Source organism: Aquarana catesbeiana, linkage group LG10, assembly GCF_042186555.1.
Source record: "Aquarana catesbeiana isolate 2022-GZ linkage group LG10, ASM4218655v1, whole genome shotgun sequence".
In the NCBI taxonomy this organism is placed as follows: Eukaryota; Metazoa; Chordata; class Amphibia; order Anura; family Ranidae; genus Aquarana; species Aquarana catesbeiana.
This window is the reverse complement of record NC_133333.1, coordinates 134,205,470-134,217,831: the sequence shown is the minus strand read 5'-3', so window position 1 is coordinate 134,217,831 and position 12,362 is coordinate 134,205,470. Positions and strand designations below refer to the sequence as shown.

Genomic DNA, 12,362 nt, shown 5'->3' with positions numbered 1-12,362 from the left:
AATAAAAATAAAAAATAAAAAATAAAATATAAAAAATTAAATTAAAATATATACCATAAAAATATATATATATAAATCTGACAAACCTCTAAAAATCAGAAATAAAACAATTCAGGTCGAATTCAATGTTCAAACCATGGGGTTCTAATGTACCCATCTGGAATATCCATTTGGATTCATTCTTGCTGAGTTCCCTCACTTTATGGGAACCCCTCCAATGAGCCTTATACTTTTGAATAGCCCAGAATTGGAGACCCCTAGGGTCTCTGTTATGATACCTATCAAAATGTTTTGAAACACTGTGTTTTGGATAGCCTTTTCTAATGTTCTGGATATGCTCTCTTATTCTCTTCCACATTGGTCGTTTCGTTCTGCCAATGTATTGGAGGGAGCAGGAGCACTGTAAAGCATATACCACCCCCTCAGTCCTGCAAGATATAAAATCCTTTATTTCAAATTCTTGTCCAGTATTTGTTGAAGAAAATTTCTGACATTTGTATCCATTTTGATTAGTATTTATGCAGGCATAACACCTTTTACAGGGATAGAATCCTTTACCCTGAAAAAAGGTTAAATCAGTTATTCTCTTGGGTGGGTTGGGTACATTTTTAGCTATGATGTCCCTTAGAGTTGGAGCTCGTCTATAAATGAATCTCGGTTTTTCTGGGAGTATATTTGCCAAAGTAGTGTCAGTTTTTAAAATAGACCAATGTCTTTTTATAATCCTCTCCATCCTCCTGTGTTGTATACTGAAGTCCATTATCAGAGGTATGTCATCTGTTTTGTCATTTACCTTGATTTTATCTTGGATCAGCGTTTCTCTTGAGGTTTGATTGACTTCTGTTATTTTTTCTTCTATAAAACATTTATTGTACCCTTTTTCTTCAAACCTCTTACCTATCCACTGAGCTTGTTTAAGATAGTCATTATTTTCTGAACAATTTCTCCATAAGCGAATAAACTGGCCCTTCGGAATGTTGATTAACCATGGCTCATAGTGGCAACTCGTTACTGGTATATAGCTGTTCCTTTCCACCGGTTTGAAGAAAGTTTTTGTGCTGATGATATTGGCTGTTAGTTCTATTTCAAGATCAAGGAACTGGATTTTAGTCTCACTAATTTGATGTTCAAGTTTAATATTTTTTTGGTTCATATTCAAACGTTGGAAAAAGGATCTTAAACTCAGTTCATCACCCTTCCAAATAATAATACAATCGTCTATGAATCTTTTATATCCCTTTCATGACTAAGCCTATTTTTGAAACTTGGTGTTTACAAGTTAAAATCCGTATTTTTTGCTAGAAAATTACTTAGAACCCCCAAACATTATATATATTTTTTTAGAAGAGAGTCTAAAGAATAAAATGGCGATTGTTGCAATATTTTTTATCACACGGTATTTGTGCAGCGGTGTTTTAAACGCAAATTTTTGGAAAAGTGACACTTTCATGAATTTTAAAAAATCCAAACAGTAAATGTACCCCAATTTTTTTGTATAATGTGAAAGATGATGTTACGCCGAGTAAATAGATACCAAACATGTCACCCTTTATAATTGCACGCACTCGTGGAATGGCGACGAACTACGGTACCTATGAATTTCCATAGGCGACGTTTTAAAAATTTTTTACGGTTACCAGGTTTGAGCTACAGAGGAGGTCTAGGGCTAGAATTATTGCTCTCGCTCTGACGATCGCGGCGATACCTCACATGTGTGGTTTGAACACCGTTTACATATGCGGGCGCGACTTCCGTATGCATTTTCTTCGCTGCGCGAGCTCGCGGGGACGGGGGCGCTTTAAAATTTTTTTTTTTTTTTTATTTATTTATTTTATTTATTTTTGTACTTTTATAAATTGTGTTTAAAATTTTTTTTTTTTTTTTACTTTTATTGCTGTCACAAGCAATGTAAACATCCCTTGTGACAGTAATATGTGGTGACAGGTACTCTTTATGGAGGGATCGGGGGTCTAAAAGACCCTCCATCCCTCCTTTACACTTCAAAGTATTCAGATCGCCGAAAACGGCGATTCTGAATACTGTGTACTTTTTTAAATTCGGCGCCATTGGCAGCCGAGTAAACGGGAAGTGACGTCATGACGTCGCTTCCGCGTTTACAATTAGAAGGCTGGAACGAAGCCGCTCACAGCTTCGTTCCAGCCTGCCCCCAGCCGCCGGAGATTCCCGAATGGACACCGGGCCTCCCGATCGCACGGGAGGCCCGGTAACAGCGGCGGGAGGCGGCGGGAGGGGGGGGATGTCCCCTCCCGCTCCTCCGGCAGCTTTTAGCCGCATCGGTTGTTATATTCGGGTAGCCGATCGCCCGCTGAAAACAACGGTACCGGGATGATGCCTGCAGCTGCGGGCATCATCCCGGTATAACCCCGGAAAGCCGAGGACGCATATGTGCGTTCGGTCGGCGGGAAGGGGATATAGAACCAGTTCCTGCGGAGTATTTAAAAAGATGGCATCCTCCTCCCATTTTGCCATGAATATGTTGGCTACACTTGGGGCATATTTAGCTTCCATCCCAATACCCGTTAGTTGTCGAAAATAATTGTCATTATACCAGAAGTAGTTATGTTGAATACCAAAGGCCAGGCTTCTAAGAAGAAATCTTTTCTGTTTAGAAATGAGATGGTTGAATGAATCCATAGCCCATTTAGATGCTTCTATTGCATCGCTATGTTCAATTATTGTGTACAGTGAAGCAACATCAGCAGTTGCTAACAGATATCTTCCATTAGGGTCCAGGGTCAGAGATTTTAATATTTGTAATAAATGTTTGGTATCACGTAGATAAGCTTTAGTGTTAGGTACTAGGGGTTGCAAGAATTTGTCCACATATTCCCCTAGTCTTGCATTGATCGATTGAATCCCATTAATGATGGGTCTTCCTGGTGGTGCCTCAGCATTCTTATGGATCTTCGGGATGGTGTTAATGATTGGAACTCTACATGTATCCGGTACTAAATATCTAGATTCTTTTTTGGATAGAATATTTTTGTTGATTCCTTTTTGAATCAAAGAGGACAGATCTCGTTTGTATTCTCTAGTAGGATTGCTACTGAGTTTCAGATATGTGTTATTATCGTTAAGTTGTCCCATCAGTTCCTGGTGGTAGTATTCCTACTATCTATCTACGTGATACCAAACATTTATTACAAATATTAAAATCTCTGACCCTGGACCCTAATGGAAGATATCTGTTAGCAACTGCTGATGTTGCTTCACTGTACACAATAATTGAACATAGCGATGCAATAGAAGCATCTAAATGGGCTATGGATTCATTCAGCCATCTCATTTCTAAACAGAAAAGATTTCTTCTTAGAAGCCTGGCCTTTGGTATTCAACATAACTACTTCTGGTATAATGACAATTATTTTCGACAACTAACGGGTATTGGGATGGGAGCTAAATATGCCCCAAGTGTAGCCAACATATTCATGGCAAAATGGGAGGAGGATGCCATCTTTTTAAATACTCCGAAGGAACTGGTTCTATATAAAAGATTCATAGACGATTGTATTATTATTTGGAAGAGTGATGAACTGAGTTTAAGATCCTTTTTCCAACGTTTGAATATGAACCAAAAAAATATTAAACTTAAACATCAAATTAGTGAGACTAAAATCCAGTTCCTTGATCTTGAAATAGAACTAACAGCCAATATCATCAGCACAAAAACTTTCTTCAAACCGGTGGAAAGGAACAGCTATATACTAGTAACGAGTTGCCACTATGAGCCATGGTTAATCAACATTCCGAAGGGCCAGTTTATTCGCTTACGGAGAAATTGTTCAGAAAATAATAATAATAATCTTAAACAAGCTCAGTGGATAGGTAAGAGGTTTGAAGAAAAAGGGTACAATAAATGTTTTATAGAAGAAAAAATAACAGAAGTCAATCAAACCTCAAGAGAAGCGCTGATCCAAGATAAAATCAAGGTAAATGACAAAACAGATGACATACCTCTGATAATGGACACAGGAGGATGGAGAGGATTATAAAAAGACATTGGTCTATTTTAAAAACTGACACTACTTTGGCAAATATACTCCCAGAAAAACCGAGATTCATTTATAGACGAGCTCCAACTCTAAGGGACATCATAGCTAAAAATGTACCCAACCCACCCAAGAGAATAACTGATTTAACCTTTTTTCAGGGTAAAGGATTCTATCCCTGTAAAAGGTGTTATGCCTGCATAAATACTAATCAAAATGGATACAAATGTCAGAAATTTTCTTCAACAAATACTGGACAAGAATTTGAAATAAAGGATTTTATATCTTGCAGGACTGAGGGGGTGGTATATGCTTTACAGTGCTCCTGCTCCCTCCAATACATTGGCAGAACGAAACGACCAATGTGGAAGAGAATAAGAGAGCATATCCAGAACATTAGAAAAGGCTATCCAAAACACAGTGTTTCAAAACATTTTGATAGGTATCATAACAGAGACCCTAGGGGTCTCCAATTCTGGGCTATTCAAAAGTATAAGGCTCATTGGAGGGGTTCCCATAAAGTGAGGGAACTCAGCAAGAATGAATCCAAATGGATATTCCAGATGGGTACATTAGAACCCCATGGTTTGAACATTGAATTCGACCTGAATTGTTTTATTTCTGATTTTTAGAGGTTTGTCAGATTTATATATATATATTTTTATGGTATATATTTTAATTTAATTTTTTATATTTTATTTTTTATTTTTTATTTTTATTTATTTTTTGGTCCAATATTCTCATTATTTGTCCAATACCAGTTTTTTCTGAGTGGCAATATCTGGTTCAGTTCTAGCATATAAATAGTGGTCATCATCCATTTTTGCAATATTCTATCATGGAATTTTTAGATTTTAATTTTACATTTTAATATTATTTCCCTATTTCTTATATCATATCTTATTTTAATTTTATATATGTATGTTTTATATATATATCATGTCATCTTGTTTACTCCGTTTTCCATACATTTATGAGCAGAGCATGTGGATACCCCATTTTTGTGATATCATGGGGCACTGGTCAATTATCAAAACCATTAGAGACAACGCTTTGCCATATAGTCCCTCTGTGAGATGTTATACCAATTGTGACCACTGGAGGGAGTTGAAAAAGTAAACGTGATTAGAGATATCAATATATATATTTTTTACTTTTTACACACTGCGTTTTTTACACATGGAATCGTGGTTTTGATAAACCAATGATATTCATATGAATTACATGTCTAATAAAAGTAGGTTTTAACAGGATTGAAGTTTATGCAGGAAGCAGGATGATGTTAAACTCATGCTGTAGCCATGGCAACCACTCTGCTGTTGTGCTATAAAGCTGAGTCCTTCAGAGCTTGTATTATCCTTGAAAAAGTCACGTGACTGTGATGTAACGCGTGGGAGGAGCCAAGGACGCTCTGTGCAGATCAGCAGTATCACACAGTGTACTGCACTGAATCTGCTCCTGTCTAAGGTGGCTGACTGCTATAGTAAAACCTGCATATGCCTTATCATTATAAGGCACACGTGAGTGGATTGAAGTTTGCCTGTGTACCTTGGTATCCTAACTATTGCACAATGATTGGTTTTTTTCTCTTATCTGCCTGTTTATGATTCCCACATTGGTTGTGAATAGAAGCAAAAAGCACATTGTTACTATGAAGGTCAATGAGCACCTTGATTAAGCAAGTGTTTTTAAACAGCTTTGCTAGTGATCAAAAGCTCTATACCAATCAGGATTCTACACCTGTATAATTGAACCTTCTTAATACATCCTTATATTTATTTTTATGTGGATTTTTTATGTGAATTTTTTTACACATTTGGTGTCACTAATTTTTTATAATGTTACACTATTTTGATTGCTGGATTTTTTAGGAATTTTTACTCACCGCTGGATTTATTTTACTATTTATATTTATTCTTATATATTCATTTTCATGCACATTGTGAAGCGCTTCAAATATCATTATTTATATGGTAAGCTTTGTGGCTTTTTTTTTCTATCTTTGTGTTTGCTTTTGAGCATTATAATTTTTATTTTTTAATATAAGTAACTACCTTTTATCCTATAGATTGTTGAGCATATACATAGTAGATGACACGATTGAGCAATCCTTCTACACCATCTATATATTAATCTTTATTCATGATCCATTGGTGTCTTTTACTCTCCAATAAGTCAGATGTTATTTATGTTTACACCAATTATTTGAATTGTGAACACCATTGATCCATTTATTTTTGTGATATAGACTTTTAATCTACATCATGGTCTATCATAACTGCTCAGCCTGCTGTATATGCCTAGCTAGTGTTAGATCTGCCCAACTAATAGATTTTAATTGTTTATAGTAAAAATCTCTATATATTTCATTTATCATATTTCCTTACACATATGTGTCCCAACCGAGGGACTTTGCTTTTGCCTCCAGGTGACCCATCCATTTTGTGGAGGCCGTTTGCAGCCAACTGACCCTATCAGAGCATTTTTGGATTTTCTGTTTATTATTAAGGTTTCATATGCTATGTTAATAAATTGTATATTCATTTGATGTCTTTTCTATATATATTCAATAGATTTTTATTCTCCTGAAGAAGCGTATCTTTACGCGCAACATGTCGAGCGAATAAGTGACTATTTTGTGCCTGGATCCACATCCTGACCCACAGCATTCTATACTTACATCCCTATTTGGATATTACTACAGGAATTTCAATTACCACCCTTCTCCACTCTTTTAGCTGTTATGTCCTTTTTTGGGACGTTGGCACACTGCTACCCATGTACTCACAGTGTCACCCAGTGAAAGTACACATCAAATTCGAAATCCTTTTCAATATCTGGTCTAAGTATAAAGCCCAAAATCGCGGTGCAATAATAATCTGTGAACATACACTAAAGTCCTATGTGCATTTATAGTTACATAGATACATAGTTAGTCTGGTTGAAAAACGACACAAGTCCATCTAGTTCAACAATAGAAGGAAAAAAAATTATACAATCCTATACCCACAGTTGATCCAGAGGAAGGCAAAAAACCCCACTAAAGCATGATCCAATTTGCTCCAGTAGGGGTAAAATTCCTTCCTGATCCCCCAAGAGGCAATCGGATGTTCCCTGGATTAACTTTACCTATAAATATTAGAATCCAGTTATATTATGTGTATCTAGGAAAGAATTCAGGCCTTTCTTAACCACCTCCTGCACCCCCCCCATATTCAATTGACGGGCAGGCAGTTGCTCTCTCATTCTGGGACGACGTCTAAGGTTCAATATTGAGTTGGCCCACCCTTTGCAGCTATAATAGCTTCAACTCTTCTGGCAAGGCTGTCTACAAGGTTTAAGAGTGTGTCTATGGGAATGTTTGACCATTCTTCCAGAAGCGCATTTGTGCGGTCAGGCACTGATGTTGGACGAGAAGGTCTGGCTCCCAGTCTCTGCCCTAATTAATCCCAATGGTGTTCTATCGGGTTGAGGTCAGGACTCTGTGCAGGCCAGTCAAGTTCCTTTACCCCAAACTCGCTCATCCATTTCTGTATGGACCTTGCTTTGTACACTGGTGCTCAGTCATGTTGGAACATCAAGGGGCCATCCCCAAACTGTTACCACAAATTTGGAAGCATTCAATTGTCAAAAATGTCTTGTTATGCTGATGCCTTAAGAGTTCCCTTCACTGGAACTAAGGAGCCAAGCCCAACCCCTGAAAAACAACTTAACACCATAATCCCCCTCCACCAAATGATTTGGATCAGTGCACAAAGCAAGGTCCATAAAGACATGGATGAGTGAGTTTGGGGTGAAGGAACTTGACTCCTGGCCTCAAATCAGTAGAACACCTTTAAGATGAATTAAAGCGCAGACTGTGAGCCAGGCCTTTTCATCCACATCAATGCCTGACCTCACAAATGCTCTTCTGGAATAACGGTCAAACATTCCCATAGACACACTCCTAAACCTTGTGGACAGCCTTCCCAGAAGAATCGAAGCTGTTATAGCTGCAAAGGGTGGGGCAACTCAATATTGAACCCCACAGAGGAAGACTGGGATGACAATAAAGTTCATATGCGTGTAAAGGCAGGTGTCCCAATACTTTTGGTAATATAGTGTATCTGACATGTGATAGTCCTGAAATTTCTTTGGGCCTGTCAGTAATTGTTGCCCAATCTTCAGTAGGACTGTTTTTCAATGTCCCTACTGCAAATGAATTCCTGAAGTGCTAAAAAAAGATTACCGTACTTACCATTAGGCCCATTGAGGGGCACAGGTTCCACCCCTCTATGTTATAAGCCCTATGTACTGCTTGCTTTCAAAACTGAGGCATGCTAGTTAGGGTGTGCTTTTTGGCCAGTGTAGCTGTGGCTAACAAATTAAACCTCACCATCACTCATAATCTACTGCAGCACCCTCTAGTTAGGTAGGTGCTAGAGTGAGGTTTTTTCTATAGGGTAGAGAAATGTAGGCAGGCCTAGCTGGTGGCTAGGCCTGTTTTCATTCTGGGCTGGGAGTGGCTCAGGGCAGGGCTGGATGACTAACAGGTAGCCTCACTGTCACCTGGGAGAGGTGGAGCTGCTTGGGGTATTTTAAGGAGCCTTGACCAATCTCCAAATTCGATTGGCAGGGGCAGGCCTCTTTAAATACCTTGGGTCAGCCCAGCTGGGGAAGAGTTGTCGGGGTGGAAGAGCTGGAGTGAGAGAGTGTGGAGGCTGTCGGGGCCCTCAGGGAGCTCCTTAGTCTAGGGTGACCTTGGGCCGGGGCTCGGGTGCATCCAGGCGGATAGAAGCGATCCTGGGAGAGAGGCACATGAGAGAGCAAGGAGAGGACAGCGGGAGGGAATACTATTAAGAGACTCCAGGGAGGATAACTGGTCACAGCCTGGAGGGCTTGTGAGTGAAGCACAGTCTGGAGGACTGGGGAGGCACGCCTAAGAGAACTGGGAGTTTACAATTTGAGATGGGTGCAGAACCAGAGGAGTGGACTGTGGGAAGGGCAGTGGAGAGAGGTCATTGCAGCCAGGCTGACTGGCAGGGCCTGAAGAAAGCTATTTGGGATTAGTAGCTGGGAAGAGGACAGCTAGCAAAAACTTTCTATTTGCTACACTATAGGGGCCTGCGGTCCCTGCCTGCAAAAGCCAATTCGCTGAGGCCTGGCTGAGTTAGTGTCAGGCCTAACCATGTGGTGCTAGCTAGTCTGGAGGATTAACGTTCGGCAGCAAGTGAGGTGCTGGAGGAGTAACAGTCTGCAGCAAGTGAGGTGCTGGAGGAGTGATGGGAAAGAGGTCTTAAAGCGGTAATAAACCCTCCAAAAGAAAAATGATTTTACCAATATTATAAACTACTGTATTTATTGGCGTATAACACTCACTTTTTCACCATGAAAATCAGGTGCAAATAGTGTGTGCGTGTTATACGCCAATACTTCAATTTTAGCTGCCTTGTAGGGGACAGGGAGAGGCGGGACGAGTGCCATCAGATTATATACAGTGAGAATCTCCTGGTTACTTGGCGGCCTCTGTAATGGGAAGTTCCGTCTCCTGGGCCGCCATTGGACCACTGTTATGTCTATCATAGGAGATTCTCACTGTAATGTCGGGGCTTCTCCCGCCCCCCTCCCTGTCCCCTCTAGGCTGCAGATGGGCATCGATCAGGCTACACTGATGGCAATGGGGAGGCTGCTGCATTGATGGCAATGGTGAGGCTTCTGCATTGATGGCAATGGTGAGGCTGCTGCATTGATGGCAATGGTGAGGCTGCTGCATTGATGGCAATGGTGAGGCTGCTGCATAGATGGCAGTGGTGAGGCTGCCTTGATGTGGACTGATGAGGCTGCATTGATGGCACTTGTGAGGCTGCAGATGGGCATTGATCAGGCTGCATTGATGGGCAATGGTGAGGCTGCAGATGGGCACTAACCCTTATTTTGCTTGAAAGTTCCTTATTTCAAATTTATTTTTTTTTCCTGAAACTTCCCTTTTAAAATGAATGTGCGTGTTATACGCCTGTGTGTGTTATACGCCGATAAATAAGGTACCTATTAATTTAGAATCAAATGGGCACTAGGAGTAAGCACAAAAATCATTCTTACTGTAAATAATATTTTTATCCGAAACACTGCTTCTCTATAATAGCCGGGGCCATCTCAACTGTGGTCTTCCGTGTCTGTATTATTCTTTATTTCCGCCGCAGTAGATTTTCCTCTCCGTAATCTCACGCATGCGCAGTAATAGCAAGCCTCTTCTTCATTTCTGGTTACTTCGGAAATGAAGCATAGTGAATCCATCTGTGTCTCCTCAACCCTGTGACGTAGCGAGTCACAAGGTAACCAGGATTCTCTTCTCAATAGGGAAGAATTAGAAGGAAGCATCGCGGGATGTCGGGGCTGACGTCGACAACAGGAAATGACGCAGCCCCAACATAGACACAGCATTTTTCCGGCAGTTCAATCCCCTCAATAAAATACAAAAAAAAAAAAAACCAAAGCTTATGGACTGGTCTGTGTCTCTGAGTACCTGAGAGATGGATGTCGGGCTGGGCAGGTGAACCACAACATTCGGCAATGGGGGCATGGCTACACTACTGTCTATCAGAATAAATGTAAAATTATGAAAACGTTGTGTAACACTGACAAGAAAATGCTTCCACCATCTGAAATAACATAGGAGCCTAGCATTAATGCTGTATTAAAAACTAAAAAGAAAAAGTCAATTTTATTTGATGGAAATCCTGTAGTCTTACCCAGATTTCATAAGCACTATAGTTATTGCTACATTTTACTCACATATCTGAATAATGTTAATATATTAACTTTATGTAATTGCAGGAACCACGTGGCTTCAAGAAATCCTCAGCCTCATTTATTCAAATGGAGATCCAACAACAGTGAAAACAGAATTTAGCTGGGACCGCGTACCATGGCTTGAACAGCATTCAGGCAGAAGACAAGTTGAGAACAGACCATCTCCTCGACTTATCACAACTCATTTACCCAGATATTTATTTCCACAGTCATTTCAAAAGAGTAAGGCCAAGGTAAGTGTCAACCCCACTTACAGTGCCCTGAAAAAGTATTCACACCCCTTAAAATTTTCCAAATTTTTTCATGTTACAACAAAAAACATAAATGTATTTTATTGGGATTTTATGTGATAGACCAACACAAAGTGGCACATAATTGTGAAGTGGAAGGAAAATGATAAATGGTTTTCCACAGTTTTTACAAATAAATATGTGAAAAGTGTGGCATGCATTTGTATTCAACCCCCCTGAGTCAATACTTTGTAGAACCAACTTTCGCTGCAATTACAGCTGCAAGTCTTTTTGGGGATGTCTCTACCAGCTTTGCACATATATAGAGTGACATTTTTGCCCATTCTTCTTTGCAAAATAGCTCAAGCTCTGTCTGATTGGATGGAGAGCATCTGTGAACAGCAATTTTCAAGTCTTGCCACAGATTCTCAATTGGATTTAGGTCTGGACTTTGACTGGGCCATTCTAAGACATGAATTTGCTTTGATCTAAACCATTCCATTGTAGCTCTGGCTGTATGTTTAGGGTTGTTGTCCTGCTGGAAGGTGAACCTCTGACCCAGTATTTTGCAGACTCTGTTTCACAGTGGGGATGGTATGTTCAGGGTGATGTGTAGTCTTCGTTTTCTGCCACACATAGCGTTTTGCTTTTAGGCCAAATAGTTATATTTTGGTCTCATCTGACCAGAGCACCTTTTTCCACATAATTGCTGTGTCCCCCACATGGCTTCTCTCAAACTACAAACAGGTTTTCTTATGGCTTTCTTTCAACAATGGCTTTCCTATTGCCACTGTTCCATGAAGGCCAGATTTGTGGAGTGCACGACTAATAGTTGTCCTGTTAACAGATTCTCCTACCTGAGCTGTGGATCTCTGCAGCTCCACCAGAGTTACCATGGGCCTCTTGGCTGCTTCTCTGATTAATGCCCTCCTTGCCCGGGCTGTCAGTTTAGGTGGACGGCCATGTCTTGGTAGTTGTTTGCAGTTGTGCCATACTCTTTTCAGTTTCGGATGCTGGATTGAACAGTGCTCCGTGAGATGTTCAAAGCTTGGGATATTTTTTTTATAACCTAAACCTGCTTTAAACTTCTCCACAACTTTATCCCTGACCTGTCTGGTGTGTTCCTTGGCCTTCATGATGCTGCTTGTTCACTAAGGTTCTCTTACAAACCTCAGAGGGCTTCACAGAACAGCTGTATTTATATTGAGGTAAAATTATACACAGGTGGACTCTATTTACTAATTAGGTGACTTCTGAAGGCAATTGGTTCCACTAGATTTTTGTTAGGGGTATCAGAGTAAAGGGGGCTGAATACAAATGCACGGTCACACTT

General features: G+C 40.0%; 1 protein-coding gene across 3 annotated transcripts in view; it reads left to right on the top strand.

Annotated features, from left to right (window-relative positions):
• Positions 1 to 12,362, top strand: part of LOC141110907 (sulfotransferase 2B1-like) — a 138,288-nt gene that overhangs the window by 97,960 nt on the left and 27,966 nt on the right. For all 3 annotated transcript variants that reach the window (XM_073602690.1, XM_073602691.1, XM_073602693.1), the window contains exon 3: positions 10,824 to 11,032. In XM_073602690.1, coding sequence (XP_073458791.1) covers positions 10,824 to 11,032 — 209 coding nt within the window. The remainder of the gene's footprint in view (positions 1 to 10,823; positions 11,033 to 12,362) is intronic.